Source organism: Rhinolophus sinicus, chromosome 14, assembly GCF_057876585.1.
Source record: "Rhinolophus sinicus isolate RSI-liver-muscle chromosome 14, RSI-T2T, whole genome shotgun sequence".
Classification (NCBI taxonomy): Eukaryota; Metazoa; Chordata; class Mammalia; order Chiroptera; family Rhinolophidae; genus Rhinolophus; species Rhinolophus sinicus.
Window position 1 is genome coordinate 179,902,064 of NC_142514.1, and position 19,435 is coordinate 179,921,498.

The 19,435-nt window shown below is 43.0% G+C and overlaps 1 protein-coding gene across 3 annotated transcripts in view; it reads left to right on the forward strand.

Annotated features, from left to right (window-relative positions):
* Nucleotides 1-19,435, forward strand: part of LOC109459519 (mammaglobin-A-like) — a 53,274-nt gene that overhangs the window by 9,108 nt on the left and 24,731 nt on the right. For 2 of the 3 annotated variants that reach the window (XM_088789634.1, XM_088789633.1), the window contains exons 3-4: nucleotides 5,613-5,800; nucleotides 13,318-13,462. In XM_088789634.1, the coding sequence (XP_088645760.1) occupies nucleotides 5,613-5,800; nucleotides 13,318-13,359 (230 nt within the window). In that variant the 3' untranslated portion in view covers nucleotides 13,360-13,462. Of the gene's footprint in view, nucleotides 1-4,258; nucleotides 5,247-5,612; nucleotides 5,801-13,317; nucleotides 13,463-19,435 lie in introns of those variants that run through there. The other variant, XM_088789635.1, reaches the window with a different exon arrangement.

Sequence of the window (19,435 nt, forward strand, 5' to 3'; positions counted from 1 at the left end):
GAAAATGTGGGCAGGAAGTGGAGGGGAACTTAGTAACTGAGTAGATAAATAATAAACCATGTGAGGTGTCACATGTGTGTAGGGATCAAATATTTAACCACGTTTTGTAAAAATGTAAGACATGTAAAGTTCAGGGTTTTGGTGAAGAAACCATGGAGAATTAGCTGGAAGTGACTCCTGACCCAGGCTCGGCTTCCAAATCCGGCTCCCTGTCCAAGTCATTAGATGGACCTGGGTTAGACTGGATTTAGCTAATGTTTACTTCTCAGGAACAGACAGACTGAGGTGGCCCAGGCCCCAGGTGACAGGGTTCCAACTTCCTCCTGTCGTCACTTGCGCCCTCCCTGTGGTGACTCCGAAGTCCTCTCCAGGAACATAAAGAACATGGTGTTACCACCAGGATGTCACGCTGAGGCCTGGATTTAGGCTTCGTGTTGTGTTTGAGCCTTGCCTTCATTAGACATTGAATTTCAAGTGACATTCTCTGTCAGAATAGACCCAAGAATAAAACATGTAATAACTCACAATCCGTCCTGATAAGCAGTTACATGATCATTAGTTAAGCACCTTCTATCACTGTTGTCACACAAAGACCAGAGGGCACAGGTCACGCCCTCCAGGACCACAAGACGGGGAAAGAGCCAGGGGCCTGGGCCTGGTTGCCAGGAGAGACGTGCACACGGAGAGCCATGGGGTCTTGGGAAGGAGATCCCCAGAGATTCAGGGACAAGAAAGGACATAAGAAGCGGGCTGTCTTTGATGTGGTGTCAGCAATGCATAAGGAGGTCAACCCAGGGGGACTGAGGCAAGGACAGTGGAGCAGGGGCTTCACAGGAAGCAAATGCCTTGAGCTGAAAACTGTGCGGCCTGCACAGAAATCAACCTGGAGTTCACACAGGGCAGTTGTGCAGGTCAAGGTCATAGGATCCATGTGAACCATACAGTGAAGGTCCACAAGGGTCAGGCTGAGGAGGCCGATAGTGTTGAGAGGGCCTCTCGAGCCAGAAAGCCTGGCCCCTTACTGGCTCTGCCACCCCCGAGCTGTGTGCCCTTGGTCAAGTTACGTGACCTCTTGTCCCATTGTCCGCAGTTGGGGAGAAATGAGATGCCCACCTCATGGGAAGGGTGACCACACATCTCAGTTTGCTCAGGAGAAACCCGGTTCATGCTGCTGTCCTGGCATTCCGTCCAGGTAGTGACCTCTTTCACCTTCCAAAGTGCTGTGTTTGGTGAATAAATGTCATCATCACCTTACTCATTGGGTTGCTGAGAAGATTAAAAGAGCAGGTACCAGTGCCCGTCATGAGTAAATGCTCTACAATAGTTGGCTATTCATGTTTTACTGGATGTAGCAAACAAGTAACACAGGTTGGTGGCTGGTGTTGAGAATATTAATAGGCCAACAGTATATAGAATATGTCTGAGAGACAAGTTGTGTGTAAATTATCTCAATTAAACTCTTTCAAGTGGGTCACTTGGGTGGCTGGTTAGTTCTGTTTGTTAGAGCGCGGTGCTCTTAACAACAGGGTTGCCAGTTCGATCTCCTCATGGGTCACTGTGAGCTGCTCCCTCCACAACTAGATTGAAACAACTACGTGACTTGGAGTTGATGGGTCCTGGAAAAGCACGCTTAAATAATAAATAAATACATAAATACATAAATAATAAAAATAAATAAATAAGTAGTCAGAAAAAGAATCCAGGAAGCATGAATCAAAAAAGTGCTTTATTTCCTAACTTAGCCCTTCTGCTTCACGTCTGAACATGGTATCTCCAGGCCTTAGAGAACGTGAAGTAGAAGCAGAGTTTTCAGTGGTCTATATGGTCCCAGAAGGCCTTCAAGGTTTATCAGAACACCTTTCTCAGGTTATAAATGACTGGCTGGAGCTGACATGTTCGGAGCACCTACTCTGTGCCCAGCCCTGTTCTGAGGATTCCTCACTGTAACTCATTCAGGCCTCACGACATCCATAGGACGATTGCTATTGTACATGGGACACAGCTGTGAAATCTCCACACCAGTGTGGCCCCAGGCATGGGAGACGCCTGTGCTTGGAATGGCCTGGATACCGTGAACTACGGACATCAAGATGTCCCCAAGACCTCAGCCTTTCCTGAAGTCTGTGGCCGGGGAAAGCACCTCTCCGCCCAATTTGTAGGCTTTGGCCTGATCTTAAGGAAGAAGAGGTTCACGTCCAAAGCACATGCTTGAGGTTAATGTGCCAACACCCAGGAGCGCAGGGCAGAACTAGTTTTACAGAATGAGTGAAAAAGAAGAAATGTAGGGTATCTTGTCCACAAATACTGTAGGGCTGATGTATACGACTCACTTACAATTAATAGAAACTCAAGGATCGTCTAATTTGCAGAACTCTTTTATAGGCTTTGTGTCAATGCATGAAACGCTGAGAAAAAATGGGTCTCACTGAGCGTTACCACTTTTATTAAGGAAGGCAAGGCCTCAAATGAGCAAATGTTAGTGTGAGTTCACCTCAGGTTTAGTATGAGCCTTAAGAAGCCAAATGTAATTCTTCTACCTGACATTTATCTCTACCTGAGACAAGGGTGTTCATGGTAAAATCTGTGAATAATTCACCTCCACCCCAAATCTACTGTGTCTGGTTTGTCACAGAGGGTGATCAATAAATGTCACACACACTGACACCGAAAGCTACTTCACTGCTCTGGTTTCTGAACTGAATTTGGGGACCTGAGTCAAAGTGCCTTCTGGGAGGAGGAAAAAATCAGCCCAGCAATACAGGCATTCTCACCTTTTGGTTTCTTCCATTTGCTTTTGTAAACGATGCTTTTACAGGAGCCTTTGTGAGCAGTTTATTGTATTTGATTCACCTGAGAATGGTCCTCAAGTGCTTTGCAGAAAACATGGAGGTAAAGAGACACACACTTTACTGTGGGCTCATGGACATGAGGTGGGATTTTGTTTCCTGAGTAAGAAGCTGTGAAGGGCCCAGTGTGTCAGCAGGTGACAGGGCTGGTCTGTAATGACTGAGGCACCAGGGAGAGTCCCCATGAAATCCCGTTCACGGAGACAGTCGCCCGTCTCATTACTAATGTCCTTCACTTTCCTTTGGAATGCAGTGGCCAGCAATGGTCAGCTGGGTGAAAGGACACCCGTAAGAACATGACCTTCTTCTCTATTTCTAGCTTCTTCCTAATTAATTAGTGTCCTTGGCAACTTAAGCTCCAGCTGAATACAGAAAAAAGGGAGTCCCAAATAATCCAGACAGAGAATTAACTATTAACTCATCTCTCAGGCTGTCTCACCCATTTCTTTTTTCTTCAACCTATGCCAACTTTGTTTCTCTTGTTCCTGTTACCTTCATGTTGTCCCTGCTCAAACCCATATGGCTTTTCTATCCTGTGAGGATGTCCTGTCCCTCTCTTGACACCAAGAGGCACACTTTGCACACTTCCCTTCCCTTGCCAAGTGCCATGTGCTCTCCGGGCCTCTGTACTTGCTGTTCCCTTGACCTAGAACACTCTTCCCCAGATGTTCCCTGGGATTTCACATCCAAGCTTAAAAGTCCCTTGTGGGAGCAGAGCCCCAGAAAGTAGTTTCCAGGCTCTCGGCCTCACATAGAAAGCTGCTGGCTCAGGTAGTAAATGGCCATCAACTGTGATTGCATGGCCATCAGCTGTGGCTAGTTGGCCGTCAGCTGTAACCAGTGAGCCATTAGCCACTAATATAACTGCTGTGGGTACGCTAGCAGAAAGAGAAAAATGGGGTCTAGCAAGAAGATGGTGGCTGGGCTGGCAAGCGCGGATTGCAGTTAGGATGGCTGGTTGCGGACAGTGTGGATCCAGCCTCCAGTGAGAGTATAGTGCCGCCAGAGAGAATATAGTGGTATGACTCCCCTACTTATGGCTCCGTGGGTGTTCCTGTTTGGCCTCACTGTATCCTGCGTTCTTGTGTGGGGAGCGGGAGCTGAGACCCCGCAGGCCGCCCTGCATTACAAATGGCGCAGCAAGCAGGGTCTCCCGCATGACATCCCTGCTCCGATGCTTGCCTGGGCCACTTCACAGGACAGCTGCCCTACAGGTTGTTTGTTGTTCTTTACACCATCAGTTTCCCTAGATTTCTCCGTCAACTGTAGGTGTGTTCGTTGCCTCCCCGGTGAGAGGTAAGCTGCACAAGGGCCAGGCCCTGCTCTAACTTGTTCTAAACTGAACCTGTGACATGTAGCACCGGGCCCAGTCATAGGAGAATCATGGTGGGCGTGAACAATGGAAGGAAGGCTAGAAGGAAGGATGGGAGGGTGGGTGGATGGATGGATGGAATCTTCCACAGTCCCGATGACCCTGTTTTAAGTTCTGATAGGCTCTTTACATGGAGTGTCTGCCATCCCCACAAAAACAGCATGGTATCACTTATGTCCATTTAGAAATTGGGCAAAAGGAGCTCGACATGACCAACCCTGTAACTCACCGGGGGCACCGCGTGATTAGATGTTGCTTCCAAGATTCAAATCCACATCTGCAGGAGCCCGCCATTAGGCACTGCGTCCCCTAAGCGTCAGTTTTTCTACTTCTCACATCGTCCTTTGAATCAGTGGAAGAAAATCAGTAAGCTAAGAAAAACTGGACAAAATTTAATTTTACATTTATAATTAAATTGATGAAATTGACTTAACTAAGTGAGATATTCTTTGTAAAAACAACCTTCAAAGCAGGAGAGACATTAATATCGTGTTTCCCCTAAAATAAGACCTAGCCGGACAATCAACTCTAATGCATCTTTTGAAGCAAAAATTAATATAAGACCCAGTCTTATTTTACTATAATATAAGACCGGGTATGATATGATATGATATAATAATATAATACCGGGTCTTAGATTAATTTTTGCTCCAAAAGAGGCATTAGAGCTGATTGTCTGGCTAGGTCTTATTTTTGGGGAAAGACAGTATTTTTCCAACTCCAGCCTTGGACTGAAAAAGTGTCTGTGGACTAGGAAACTGTCTCCCAGAGGCAGATGCGGTATTGCTCCCAGCCCAGGTGTTCAGGAAGCAGGAAAACAGACACAGGATAGGAACCTTTTTGTACCTTTAAGATGAGGAAGGAAAAGAAAAACAACAGGAGGACGAGGACGGGGAGATAATGAAGCCCACGCTAATAATAAACCAACAAGGTGGCCACACCGCAGGCACCAGCCCACAGCCGCTGCTGCACCATGAAGCTGCTGACCGTCCTCATGCTGATCGCCCTCCCCATCACCTGCTTTGCAGGTGAGCACTGACTCGGAGGGCGGGCTTCGCTTTGCAGGGTGTTGTCAGGGCCCCTGTGGACGGCCTCCTGTTTCCCACAGCCCAGCACAGCGCCTCTCATTTCTCCAGGGTCCTCATTTTTCATGTGTTTGGCTTCTCTGGGCTGTGGAAGCCAGGAAGGGGGTGCAAGGAGGCAATGTTTCAGGGTTTGAAGGAAATCCCAGATCCTGAGTTTACTCTCCTAGATGTGAGAACTCAAGACCGTTGACCATAATCTTTCTGAATGTACGTCTCTCCTGGGATGTAAGATGACAAACACCCTAGCTGTGCCCATAAAGGAATTCATACCTCTGTAAGTGAGCCCACTTTTGCATGCTTTCATCCCAGGTTCTGGCTGCCCGCTCCTTGAGGAACTGATAGATGATACAATCTCTCCTGAAGTGGACATTGATCAATACCTCGAGGATTTTCAAGAATTCATAGATGGTGAACCCACCGCAAACTCCCTAATGGAAATGAAGCAATGTTTTCTTGACCAGGATGATGAAACTCCAGACAACGTCCAACTGATGCTGGTAAGTTCGATTTCTTCTTTAAGTGTTTTGAATCCACTGGACAGAGACAAGCAGCCTCTAAGTTTGTCACTAATTATGCCAGAGCAAGTGTCGACCATGTTTTATTTCCCTGACTTTCATTGTTGGTGAGTGTGAACGATACTGTGACACCAAGAAAGCCATCCAAGGTTCAGTGCTGCTCTGTCTCTTCACTTTCTGGAATCTTTAGTGAGTGATAAATGAAAAAGACCTAGAGGGGGAAAATGCTTGGGCAAAGGCTCCCCTAACCCTTAGCTTAGAAAATATCTGATTATTAAGACCGTCCTTCACTTGTAAGAGTGATCAGAAAAATAAATTCCTCTTGTTCATAGGTCAAATAGTAAAACATTTTAAAGACTTTTTTAATAGAGTCCAGAAAATTCGTTTTAAGGATTATTCCACACATCTTATCCACACAATCTAAAGTGCACTTTCAAGCAATCGACATCTGTTAGTATAAAAGACTGAATCCCTGAATGACACGTGCACATCATGGGTATGAACCTGTCACGGGAGAGGAAATTGTTTAAAACAAAAGTCAGTAGTTTAACAATGAGATAATCTTTCTAATTATGACAGGTTTGTTTAATTTTTACCTCGCATGTATTCCGTATCCTAATGCAACATTTAAGACATTCCAGGGTAGACAATTTAGAAGCATTGCCAAAGCACAATCATATAAGTGTGCGTCACTAAGAAGATTCGGAAACAGGGTGCAACATGGAAGACCCTTGAAAACATGATTAAAAAAAGAAAAAGCCAGTCACAGAAAGACAAATATAGGGTCAGCCCGGTGGCTCAGGTGGTTGGAACGCCAGGCTCCTAACGCTGAGGTCATCGGTTCAATTCCCACATGGGCCAGTGAGCTTCACCCTCTACAGCTAAGATTGTGAACAACGGCTCTCCCTACACCTGGGCTGCCATGGGCTAACATGTGCCTCCATGAGTGGCTGGTGGCCAACCTGAGTGGCCGGCAGCCATCGTGAGTGGGTGGCAGCTGGTGAGAGCTGCGGTGAGCTGCTGTGAGCTGCTGTGAGCGGATGGCCAATGACCGGCGACCAATTGCCTCAGCTGAGGGGAGCACAAGGCTCATAACACCAGCATGGGCCAGGGAGCTTGTGCTCTAACCAACTGAGCCATCCAGCCACCCCCATAGTTACATTTTTTAAAAAGTGAACAACCCCTGCGATTAAAGATAGTAGGAATTTTTTCTTCAAAAACCTAGATTAGGGCAGCCAGATGGCTCAGTTGATAGGAGCGCGAACTCTTGATGACAAGGTTGCTGGTTCGATTCCCACATGGGCCAGTGAGCTGTGCCCTCCACAACTAAATTGAAAACAATGGCTTGAGCTTGGAGCTGAGCTACGCTCCCCCACAACTAGATTGAAAAAAAAAAAGCAAACAATGACTTGATATCCAGGGAAAACACACTGTTCTCCAATAAAACAAACAAACAAAAACCACCTAGATTAGACAAATCAGCCAGTGTACACGTCTCCGATATTTTGTGGCCCACAAAGGATATGGTGGAGGCATCAGACCGTTTTCTATATTTCTAACATTTAAGACCATACAGGAACTCAAAACTTCACATGTCCTTGTATTTGAGCCGAGATATTGAAAACTGGTAACACAGCAAATTTCGTTGCATATGTTATTTCAGAGAACAGGAAACATTCAGATAAAATTATTAAAGGGACCCCGGGAATGGGGTTGGGGGAGACCTGGGAATACCGGCACCTCTTAGGCATCCATTAATGTCTTCTAAACAAGAGAATAAATGAGGAGATAATTCTGATTTTATTTCCAGCACTATCTTTCTTTCTTTTTTTTTTAAAATAAATTTTATTGGGGAATATTGGGGAACAGTGCGTTTTTCCAGGACCCATCAGCTCCAAGTCAAGTCATTGTTTTTTCAATCTAGTTGTGGAGGGCGCAGCTCACTGGCTCATGTGGGAAATGAACCGGCGACCTTGGTGTAATGAGCACCGCGTTCTAACCATTGAGCAAACCTGCCACCCCGAGCACTATCTTTCTTGAATGTCAGATGTGTGTAGACAAATCCAGGAAAACAATGAGAAGAAATGTTTGGTTTTCCAGATTTTCCTCTTATGAGGAATTGGAATGTAGGTGATGTCTGTTTTTGTTTTCCAGCAAACAATATGTAACAGTGTCTGGTGTCCTACGTATTAACTTTCCACAAGACCTTTGGCTGAGATGACTATAGAGAATGAGAGAGAGACCTTAGAAAGACGCACACCACACACACATGTGTTCGCACACACGCACACACACTCACACTCATTATTCATGAAGAGCTCACGGGTGCAGGACTGCAGACTCTGAGCAGCACGCTGCTCCTCACCACCTGTAGCCCAACATCGACCCTTCTCTGGAAACTGATTTTCCTCCCCTCTCACCCCATCTTCCGGGACGATCTCTGCCTTGCTCAGGCCCAAGGTCCTGGTGGCTGCGACAAGCTCAAGTTCCCACATGTCCTTCAGTCCCTGTGTCTGTGCTGAGCCCTGCTCACCATGGCCGGGCTGTCTGTGTCCCTGGCCCGAGTGTGCCGGGAGGGGAACAGCCAGCGAGAAAGGGGGCTCAGGCAGGGCAGGGATGAATCCTGTCTGCATCCTTAGATTGGATCTATATCCTCAACTGGATTGTTAAGATCTTTCGTTTCAAAGTTATTTACTATACCCCTCTGTGCCCATAACCCCAAACCTCAGGAAAAACGCTAATTTGTCTGTGTTCCCATGAGTGTGGTCATTTTGTGCTAATCAATGAATAGGACTCATACACACCTGCTTCATCCCTTTCACACCCTCAGATCTATCACTTCTCTATCCCTCGTGCGCTGTTAGGTAAGATTCCATGATTATGGTTTCCTTCCTGATCATAATCCTCATACAATCTTGACCCTTAGCAGCACACAAGTCCTTCTGGGAGCCCTATTGCGTTGAGCTCAGGGTCACTGGGATTGTAGGGTCCCCTCATAGACAAGGCTTTGCTCCCCAATTGAAGGGAATCATTCACATGCTTCCCGCCCCCAGAGCTTCGGGTCCATCTCCCTCCCCCACATTTCACAGTCATCTCTGTACCCAGAGAATAAATATATGACACAATATAAGTCAGATCACGCGGGAGCATCCATTTCTTGCTTGATGGTTCTTTTGTAGAATCTGGACTCTGGAATCCATCTTCTCTTCAATTCCATTGCCACCATCTCCAACCCCGACTTCCCAGGAACCTGTTTCCCTCATTGACGATCCTTTGAGTGTGTCTTCTTGTGACCAGTTCTTACAATCATGGTCATTCACTCATGAACTTCTTGTTGGACACACATTTTATATCAGGCACTGCTCTTGGCATCAGGATACATCAGTGAGGAAAACAGACAAAAATCCCTTCCCTCAGGATGCTTATATTTATTTGATCAGGGGAGAGAAATGATGAACCAAACAAAGAGGTAAATTAAAAAGTATATTAGGAGGTGATAAAGACCACAGAGGAAAATAAGAACAGGAGGAAGGGTGGGGGTGCGGTGTTAATTAGGACGGACAGGGAAGGGCTCACTAAAGTCGTGTTGTTTCAGCCCAGATCTGAAGGACGTGAGGGAGAGAGTGCGAGGCGTCTGCGAGATGAGTATTCCAGGGGGAAGGACACTCCAGGGTCTGGTCATAGATCCCTCTTTCGTTTTTACATAAATAGGTGTCAGCATAAATTATTCTAAGGACCGATATTCCAGGAAACAACAAATTAAGGTTCTGTTGGCCAACCTATGCGAGATGCTAAAAGGTGGTGGTCCTGAAACGTAGCCCACACCCGAGTCCCTTGACCAGGTGCACTACAGCCACATGGCCTTTCTGTTCCTGAAATATGTTAAGCTCCTCCCTGAATTAGAGCTTTTGCACACGGCTTCCTTCTGCCTGAAACAGAATCCCCTGCTCCTCACAGGATTCTCTCCTTCTCAACCATCTGTTCCCAACTGAAATTTCATTTCTTCAAATGCTCCTTCCATGCCTACAACTCTTTCTAAGGAAGATACACCCCCCCCACTCACAGCCCTGATTCTCTTACTCATGATTTTAACATCTTTGTTTTCTACTCCCAAGATTTGTGATTATTTTATTCTTTCTTTGCTAATTTTATGTCTCCCTGACTGGATTATAAGCTTCATGAGGGAGAGGCTTTGTCTTGTTCACTGTCGTAGCTCTAATACGAGTCATATGTACTCAATACAACTAGGTGGATGAATGAATAAAATCAACAAGAAAAAAAATAAACCAAAATGAGTGATAGCAACAGGAGGTCATAAAAAATGTATAGAGAGCCAATAAACATGAACGGATGCTCAAACTCTGTCCCATAATTTAAAAGGGTGGGGAAATTATACTTTTCATATATCAGATTGGCAAAATTTAGAGGTTTGGCCATATCTCTTAGACTTGGCTAGCGTTTGGAAAAACAGGTTGTGAGATGGTGAATTAGTGCAGTGTTTTTAGACAGCATTTGGCAATATCTAGCAAATTATAAAAGACGTGTCTTGGGGAGGCTGGATGGCTCAGTTGGTTAGAGCGTGAACTCTGAACAACAGGGTTGCTGGTTCAATTCCCACATGGGATAGTGGGCTGTGCCCCTTGCAACTAAGATTGAAAATGGCAACTGGACTTGGAGCTGAGCTGCACCCTCCACCACTACATCGAAGGACAACAATTTGGAGCTGCTGGGTCCTGGAAGAAACACACTGTTCCCTAATATTCCCCGAAACAACTTAAAAAAAAAGTTAAAAAAAAAAAAAAAAGCCATGTATCCATTGACCCAGGGATTCCAGAGATAGACTTGCACAAGAATGCAAATAAATATGTTCCAGAATGTTCGTTGTGGCATTATTTGTAATAGTAAGAATATGGAATAATAATAGCTAACACTTTTTTGAGTACTCACTGTGTTCCAGGGACTGCTCAAGCATTTGAGACAATATCTCATGTACCTCACAAAGCAACCCTATGAAGTGGTTTTTATCATTGTACCCCAATTTATAAGTGGCGGGATTAGGTGGTAGCTTCCCCAAAGACCCACAGCCAATAAGTGGAACAGCCTGGAATTTAACCCAGAGCTGCTCATTTAATCATACTATACTATCACGTAGGACAACCTAAATATCTATTGAAGTTGGGAATGAGTTACATAAATATGGTTGTCAGGCAGGATGTCAGGCGGGGTCTCTGGTCCCGCTCCCCACATAGGAACGCAGGACATGGTGACGCCAAAAAGGAACACCCACAGAGCCATAAATAGGGGTGTCACACCACTATAGTCTCTCTGGCGACTGGTTTGGAGACACAGGGTGCAGGAGCCACACTATCCACAACCTGCCATCCACTGCTCTCTGCCAACCAACCTCACTTGCTAACTGCAGTCTGCTCTTGCTAGATCAGCCACCATCTTCTTGCTAGCCCCTATTTTCTGCTAGCGTAGCCACAGCAGTTATATTAGTGGCCAATGCCTCACTGGTTACAGCTGATGGCCAACTAGCCACAGCTGATGGCCATCCAATCACAGTTGATGGCCATTTACTACCTGAGCCAGCACCTTTCCACGTAGGCCGAGAGCCTGGAAACTTCACCCTTGGTTCTGTCCCCACAATGGTATTTTAATTTCTACATGATATGGCCCTCCTACCACAACCAACTATAAAACTGAACAAACTATATGAAGGTACTGTGTTGGGACGTTGTGCAACAGGCAGTGCAATATTTTGTTCCTCAAGTAAAAGAAGGCAAGTGAACCCCACTGTCTCCCTGGCTTTCTGCCTGGTGGCACTTTCTGATGTTGTAGTGAGGTGGAATCCAAGCAGAGAACAGCAGAGAACAACTACTGTGTCTCACAGCACTGGGCCACATAAGAGTTCCTATTAGGCAGAATCAAAAGACCTCACTAAATACTATGAGCGTTCAGTTGAGACCCCAGTAAGGCCATGTACAGTCTAACCCTAGACTATGTGCCACTCTAGACTTTTCCAGTAAAGCTTAAAAACAAGCCTTGGATGGACAGTTGGCTCAGTTGGTTAGAATGGGAGCTCTGGGCAATGGGGCTGCTGGTTCGATTCCCACATGGGCCAGCGAGCTGTGCTCTCGGCAACTAGAATGAAGTCAATGAGCTGCCGCTCAGCTCCAGATAGTCAGATGGCTCAGTTGGTTGGAGCATAGGCTCTCGACCACAAGGTTGCTGGTTCAACTCCTGCAAGGGATGGTGGGCTGAGCCCCTTGCAACTAACAACAGCAACTGGATCTGGAGCTGAGCTGCGCCCTCCACAACTAAGATCGAAAGGACAGCAACTTGACTTGGAAAAGTCCTGGAAGTACACACTGTTCCCCAATAAAGTCCTGTTCCCCTTCCCCAATTAAAAATAAAAAACCTCAGAAGAAAACTTACCTGCCAGTAAATTAACTGTTTGCCAGAATAAGACAAAACCTCCTTCAAAGGAAGACAACAAAATCCTGCAAGTGAAAAAAATTTAGCATCCACAGTGTCTTGCATAAAATGTAAAGTTGCTAGACATGAAAAAATTAGGAAAATGTGACCCATAACCACATTAAAAAGAAAAAAAAAAGACAATAGAAACTGGCCCATAGATAATAGAGATGTTTGAAAGAGCAGAAAAGAACTTTTAAACAACTATTATAAATATACTAAAGGATTTAAAGGAAAAGATTAACATACTGGTAAACAGATGGAAAAGCTCACTAAAGGAGTAGAAACAATAAAAAAACTGGAAATTCTAGAACTGTAAAATATAGCATCTAAAATATATATTTGCTGGTAGAATTGATAGCAGATTGGAAACTACAGAAGGAAAGATCAGTGACATTGAAGATAGGAACATAGGAATTAGCCATAGTGATGCTCACAGAGGGGGGAAAAAGGCTGGAAAAAAAGAAAAAAAACAATGAGCAATGGGCAATTTCAAATGGTCTAATATATGTATAATTGCAGCCCTAGAGTAAGAAGAGAGAAAGGTTGAGGTACAAAATAACTTTTAAGAAATTACGGTCAAAATGTTTCTAAATTTGAAGAAAAATATCAATTAATAGACCCGAGAAGCTCAATGAACCCCAAGCACGAAAAATACAAAGAAAATCACACTTAGGTACATTGTAGTCAAATTGCTGAAAATAAAACATAAAGAGAAAATCTTAAGAGTACCTGGAGAAGAAAAGACACATTACAGAAAGGAGAACAACAATAAGAACTATCACTGATTTTTCACCATAAGTGTTACTATGTAGAAGCCAATGGAAAAGAAATACTGCCAACCTAGGAATCTATATCCAGTGAAAATATTCTTGATAAATGAATGTCTGTGGGCAGGGGAGGGAGGATTCAAGGGGTATATGGGAACTCTTTGTACTTTGTACAATTTTGCTGTGAACCTATAACTGCTCTAAAAAATATTCTATTTTTTAAAATGAACTCAAAAATTTAAATATTTTTAGACAAGAAGGTTGAGAGAATTCACCAGTAGACCTGCACTATAAGAAATGAAATGTGAAAACAAGTTCTTCAGGTCAAAGGAGAATGATGTAAGATGGAAACTGCAATTGATACAAAGTAATGAAAAGCACCAGACGTGGAGCATATGTGAGTAAATAAAAATTTTGTTTTCTAATTTATCGCTTCTGGGCCTTTTGGCTAAGATCAAGCGTAGTGTAGTATCTGATTTATTAAATTTCTTCAAAAGCTTATTAACTGTTTAAAAAAGAAATAACAATACTATATTGTGAAGTTTATAACACAATGTAAGGTTCTTAGGTTATATGTGAAGTGGTATAATATTAACTCATGTTAGACTGCAATGAGTTATAGATGCATGCTGTATTCCCTAGAGCAACTATTAAAACAAAGAGGTATATCTAAAAAGCTGGTGGAGAAAATAAATTTTTTTTAAAAGCTCAAAAAAACACAAAAAACAAGGAGGGCTAAAGGAACAAAATATAGAGGAAACAAAGAATACAAATAGCAGAATGATAGACTGCAATCAACCATATCAATAATTACACTAAATGTAAATGGACCGTATATTCCAGATTGTCAAACAGCAAGACCGTTATATACAAGAGTGGCACTTTACTTATGCTGACACAGGTAAGTAAAAGAATGGAAAAGATACACAACACAAATTTGAATCATAAGAAAGCTGAAGTGGCTATATTACTATCAGATAAAACAGACCTCACAATAAAATATTATCAGAGGAATTTTCATAACGAGGAAACAATTAATTCATCAAGAAGACAAAAAATCCAAAATTTGTATGCTCTTAATAACAGAGCTTTAAAATACATGAAGCAAAAATTGACAGAACTAAAAGGAGAAACAGACAAACCCATAGTTGGAGGTTTTTAAAACCTCCTTATAGTAATTTATAGAGCAGACCAAAACAAAACAAAAATCAGTAAAGATATAAAATATTTGAACAACACCAACAAGCTTAACCTGTTAACATTTATCACACCTGTGTCCATCAATTACTGAATATACGTTCTTTTCAAGAGTACATGGAACATTCTTCCAGATAGACTATATGCCCGGCCATAAAAATATAAAAGGATTGAAATCACACAGTATATTCTCCGACCACGATAGTGTTAAATCAGGAGTCAATTACAATTAAATGTCAAAAATATCCCTAAATATTTGTAAATTAATATATTACTAGATAACCTGGAGGTGAAAGAAATCACAAGGGAGTAGAAAATATTTTGAACCGAATGATGATGAAAGCACAGCACATCAAAATTTGTGAGATAAAATGAAATGCAGTGCTTAAAGGGAGATTTATAGCTTTAAATGCTTATTTTAGAAAAGTATGAAATTAATGAAATATAAAATACAAGTAGAGAAAATCAATTTAAAAAATTAGTTCTTTGAAAAAAAATGAAACAAAATTGAGTAATCTCTAGCAAGAATGATGAAGAAAACCAAATTATCAAAAAAAATTGAAATTACCAAAATTAGAAATGAAAAAGAAAACATCACTGTAGTTCTTAAAGAGTTAACAAATAAGAGAATATTATTAAAGACTTTATCAGCAAATTCAACAACTTGGAGGAAATGGACAAATTCCTTCAAAAACACAACTTCATAACATGGACATAAGAAGAAATAAAACATCTAAATATCTCTGTATCTATTAAAGAAATCAAATTCACAATCTTTCCACAAAAGTCGAAGCCCAGAGTCTTCACTGGTTTATTCTACCAACTGATGGATTTTAAACAGCACTGGAGGCTTTGAGAAGACAGCCTTTTGCTTCTCCGTTGCTCACTTTCTCGCTCTGTAAAATGGGCATATTCTCTGCCCACCTCCTAGTGTTGTGCACGAGGATTAAGTGAGTTAAATAAGCAAAATCCTGAGGCCAATGTCAGGCATGTGGAACATGCTCTTTAAATGTTAGCTGTAGTATTATTTTGCCATTCGAATGGCAAAAATCCAAAACACAGATTATATCAAATGCTGGCACGGATGCGGAGCAACAGGAATTCTTATTCATAGCTGGAGGAAATGCAAAATGATACTGCCACTTTACAAGACATTTTGGCAGTTTCTTACAAAGTTACCATATGATCCAGCAGTTGTGCTCCTAGATATTTACCCAATTGAATAAAAGCTTATGTCTCCACAAAAATCTGCAATTAGTGTTTACAGTGTTAAAACCAATGTTTGGCTTCATTCATGAACACCAAAAGCTTGAAGCAACAAAGATATTCTTCATAGGTGAATGGACAAACAAACTGATGCATCCAGATAAAGGACAATTTTTCAGCGCTGAAAAGAAATGAGCTATCAAGCCACAAAAAAACACAAGGAGGAACGTTAAATGCATATTGCTAAGTGAAAGAAGCCGGTGTGAAAAGCACTGTCTTAGTCCATTTGGGCTGCTGTAACAGAGATACCAACGACTGGTAGCTTATAAACAACAGAAATTCATTTCTCATAGTTCTGGAGGCTGGGCAGTCAAAGGTCAAGGCGCTGGCAGATTGGGTGTCTGATGAGAAGGTCCACTTCCTAGACAACTGTCTTTTTGCTTTAGCCTCACAGGTGAGAAGGGTTGAGAGATCTCTGCGGGGCTTCCTTTATAAGGACACTCCTCCCATTCATGAGGGCTTCACCCATGTGACCTAATCACCAACCCAAGGCCCATCTCCAAACACCATCACACTGGGGATTAGGTCTCAACATGAATTTTGGGGGAGACACAAATATTCAGTACATAGCATACTGCATGGCTCCATTATATGACATTCCGGATAAGGCAGAATTGCAGAGACAGTGGAAAGATCAGTGGTTACCAGAGCTTAACAGGGAGGGAGGGATGACTAGGTGGAACACAGGGGATTTTCAGGACTGTGAAACTATTCTGGATGATGCTGTGATGGTAGATACATGTTATTATACATTTGTCAAAGCCCATAGAATGTACAGCACCAACAGTGTCCCGTAATGCTAACAATAGACTTTGGGTGGTATTGATGTGTCAATGTAGGTTCATCAGTTATAGCAAATACACCGCTGGTGGGGGAGGCTGCGTGAGCATGGAGACGGGCGACATGGGGACTCTGTACTTTCTGCTCGGTTTTGCTGTGGATCTAAAACTACTCTAAAGAATAAAGTAGTTTTTAAAATGAGAGAGACCTTAAAAACCGAAAACCATCTGTTCCATCAGATGTAATCCCACCTGGAGTTAAAATGCTAGATGATCTCTGTAATACCCACTTTCCAACTCTAGGACTTGGTGAAGTCATAAGAACACTCTAGGGCTTGATTTATTTTCTACTTGAAAATGAGCAGTTGGTCTAGATCAGTGATTCTTGTGCTTTTGAGTTTTACAGGGAGAAGTAAATTAAAAATGAAAATCAGTGTAGGGTTGTCAACTTGTCAGTTTGTTAAATAAACATGTTTTTAAAACTCCACCATCTGCTGTAACCATTTCATTATTGACAACAACAACAACAGCAAAACACTGTAGCACGAAAAAGAGACTTAATTTTTAACGAAAAGGCAACTATTTCAATTGAATAAATACCCTTAGTTTTATGGAAAACTAATTTTCATTTATTTTATCTAACTTTTTTAAAATTTTTTTTATTGGGGAACAGTGTGTTTCTCCAGGGCCCATCAGCTCCAAGTCGTTGTCCTTCAGTCTAGTTGTGGAGGGTGCAGCTCAGCTCCAAGTCCAGTCGCCGTTTTCCATCTTAGTTGCAGGGGTTGCAGCCCACCATCCCATGCGGGAATGGAACCCGCAACCTTGTTGTTGAGAGCTCACGCTCTAACTAACTGAGCCATCTGGCTGCCCCTCTAATTTTCACATTAACTTCTGAAAACTCTGTCATATCTGGTACCAGTTTGTGGACCAGCACTTGGGCTAATAAATAATATCTTCCGACCTTAATATTCTGAGACTATGCACAAGTAGTTTTTGTGTTGCAGAAAGGTCCAGAGTAGGTATCTTCAGTGCTGGTTCTAAGCAAAACAGTGAAGAATAAATGTCAGCACTGAAGCCTCTGCCATATATGCTAGGCATTTTATTACTAATACTTAAAAACAACACTATGGGGTAGGTATTATAGGTGACAGAAGGCCTGGAACGAGTAAGTAACCCGCCTGGCGTCATGCTGTATGTAGTAGGCACATAGGAAACAGCAGCACACAGACCCAGGCCTGTCTTGACTCCAAAGCCCATGTTTCTGCCTTCAGATTCTGCTTTTTTGTCCAGGACTCGTCTTCTGGAAGCAACACTCTCCTCTTCTAAAAACGGCTCCTTCCCCCACTGTGGACAGCTTGAGAGCCATCTCCAGGTGGTGGCTGACTCATCCAACCTAGGGAAGTTGACCCAAGGAGGGGATTGCCTGTCAGAGTTCTTTCTCATGTGTTTGAGTTTCCACATTGAGAGATTAGAAAACGTTATATTCCAATACAGCAAGCCATAAGATCTAAGACTCAGTCATTTTCAGCAAGCTATCTGCTGAAATTGGTCTCCCAGGAGACAATGAGCGGAAACCAAAGAGAAGCAAAGGAGGAAGAAACCTGGCAGTCTTCAGGTCCCTAGATCCACTTGTCTCCGAGGCCCCTGAGGCACCAACTTCCCCATGGTTAGATTGTTGCACTTCTCCTGGAATTTAGTGCAACGAGTCCCTTCTTTTTCCTGGGCCAATGCAACTTTTATCACATTCAACCAGGATAGCTTAGAACTCTCGTTCTTTTTTCCCAGGAAGGAGGCAGCACTGTATTCTCGGGCAGAGAATGTGATCTTGGGAGTAAGATCCATGACCAGATGTGGAGAGAACAATGCTTCATGGTGTCAGCTTTAGAAACTCTCAGAAGCCCTTGTAATAAGCTACTGCAGACGGGATGAGAGACTGGGCTGTTGTCTCAAACACCAAACAGTACATTTAGGCTATTATTGTGCTGGAGGACAAAGATCTTAGATCTATTTGAGAAAGGAAAACAAATAACAAACCCTGTATGTTCATTTTCAGTTCAGTCACTTTTGAAGTAATAATGAGAAGTACAGTTTATGAACTAAAACACTCTTCTCCACCAGTCATGCTTTCAAATTTTAAAATGTTACAATTGTATTTATTCTTTTAGAACATATTATGGACACTCATGTTTGAAAATTGAAAAGGTCCAAAAAGCAATACAGTACAAATTCTCCCTCTCATCTCTGCTACTGACCCAGCACTCCCCACACCCCAAGCAACCAGTGTAACCAGAAAAGAAGCCTATCCAGAGAGACTCTCTGCATGTTTATGTTGGCTTTTGCTGCATGACAAGTCACTCCAAAACTTAGTGGCTTAAGACTACAAGAATTTGTACTTGCCTAAAATTTTGGAGGCCAGCTAAGCAGTTCTTGCCTGGGCTTGCTCAGCAGGGTGGATGGTCTAGAATGGCCTCAGTGAAAAGTCTGGCAGTTGACAGGCTTTTTGGTCTCAGGAGTCTTCACATGACTGGAAGTTGGCTCCATGTCCGCTGCGTGACAGCCAGCCACACACCTCCCACTGCGCAGCAGGCTAGCTAGCCCAGGCTCACTCATGTGATGACACAAGACTTTCCAGAAGTAAAAGAAGGTATGCTCCAAAGCACAAGCACTTTTTAAGCCTCTACCTTCATCACATTTGCTAAAGAACCTTTGACGAAAGCAAATTAAATCAAAGCAGATGGCCAAGTCTCTCTGCATCTGTCTCTCTCTTGAATTCTTTCTTGCACAGAGACAAGAACCTGGTCACTGCTGCTCGGAGACATGACCCTGGTCCACTCTCTTGGACCTCCCCTTATTTCCTACTTCTTATTCCTTATTTATTCCGTGAGCCTCTGGCGACAGAGGTTTTCACTACCTCCTTCATTAGATTTCCATGTGGAGTAAGCAAGTTATGTAAGTGCACCTCATATAATGTAATACATCTAGACAGACAGACTTCCTTTGCTTTGTCAAACAGATGTGTTCACAGCCTTTCACTTACGTAAGGGCATAAATGTTCATAAGTAGCTCCTCTCTTGGGACATTTGAACTTTGGTGTGGATCAAAACTTTGTAAAAAGAAAGAAATTAGCT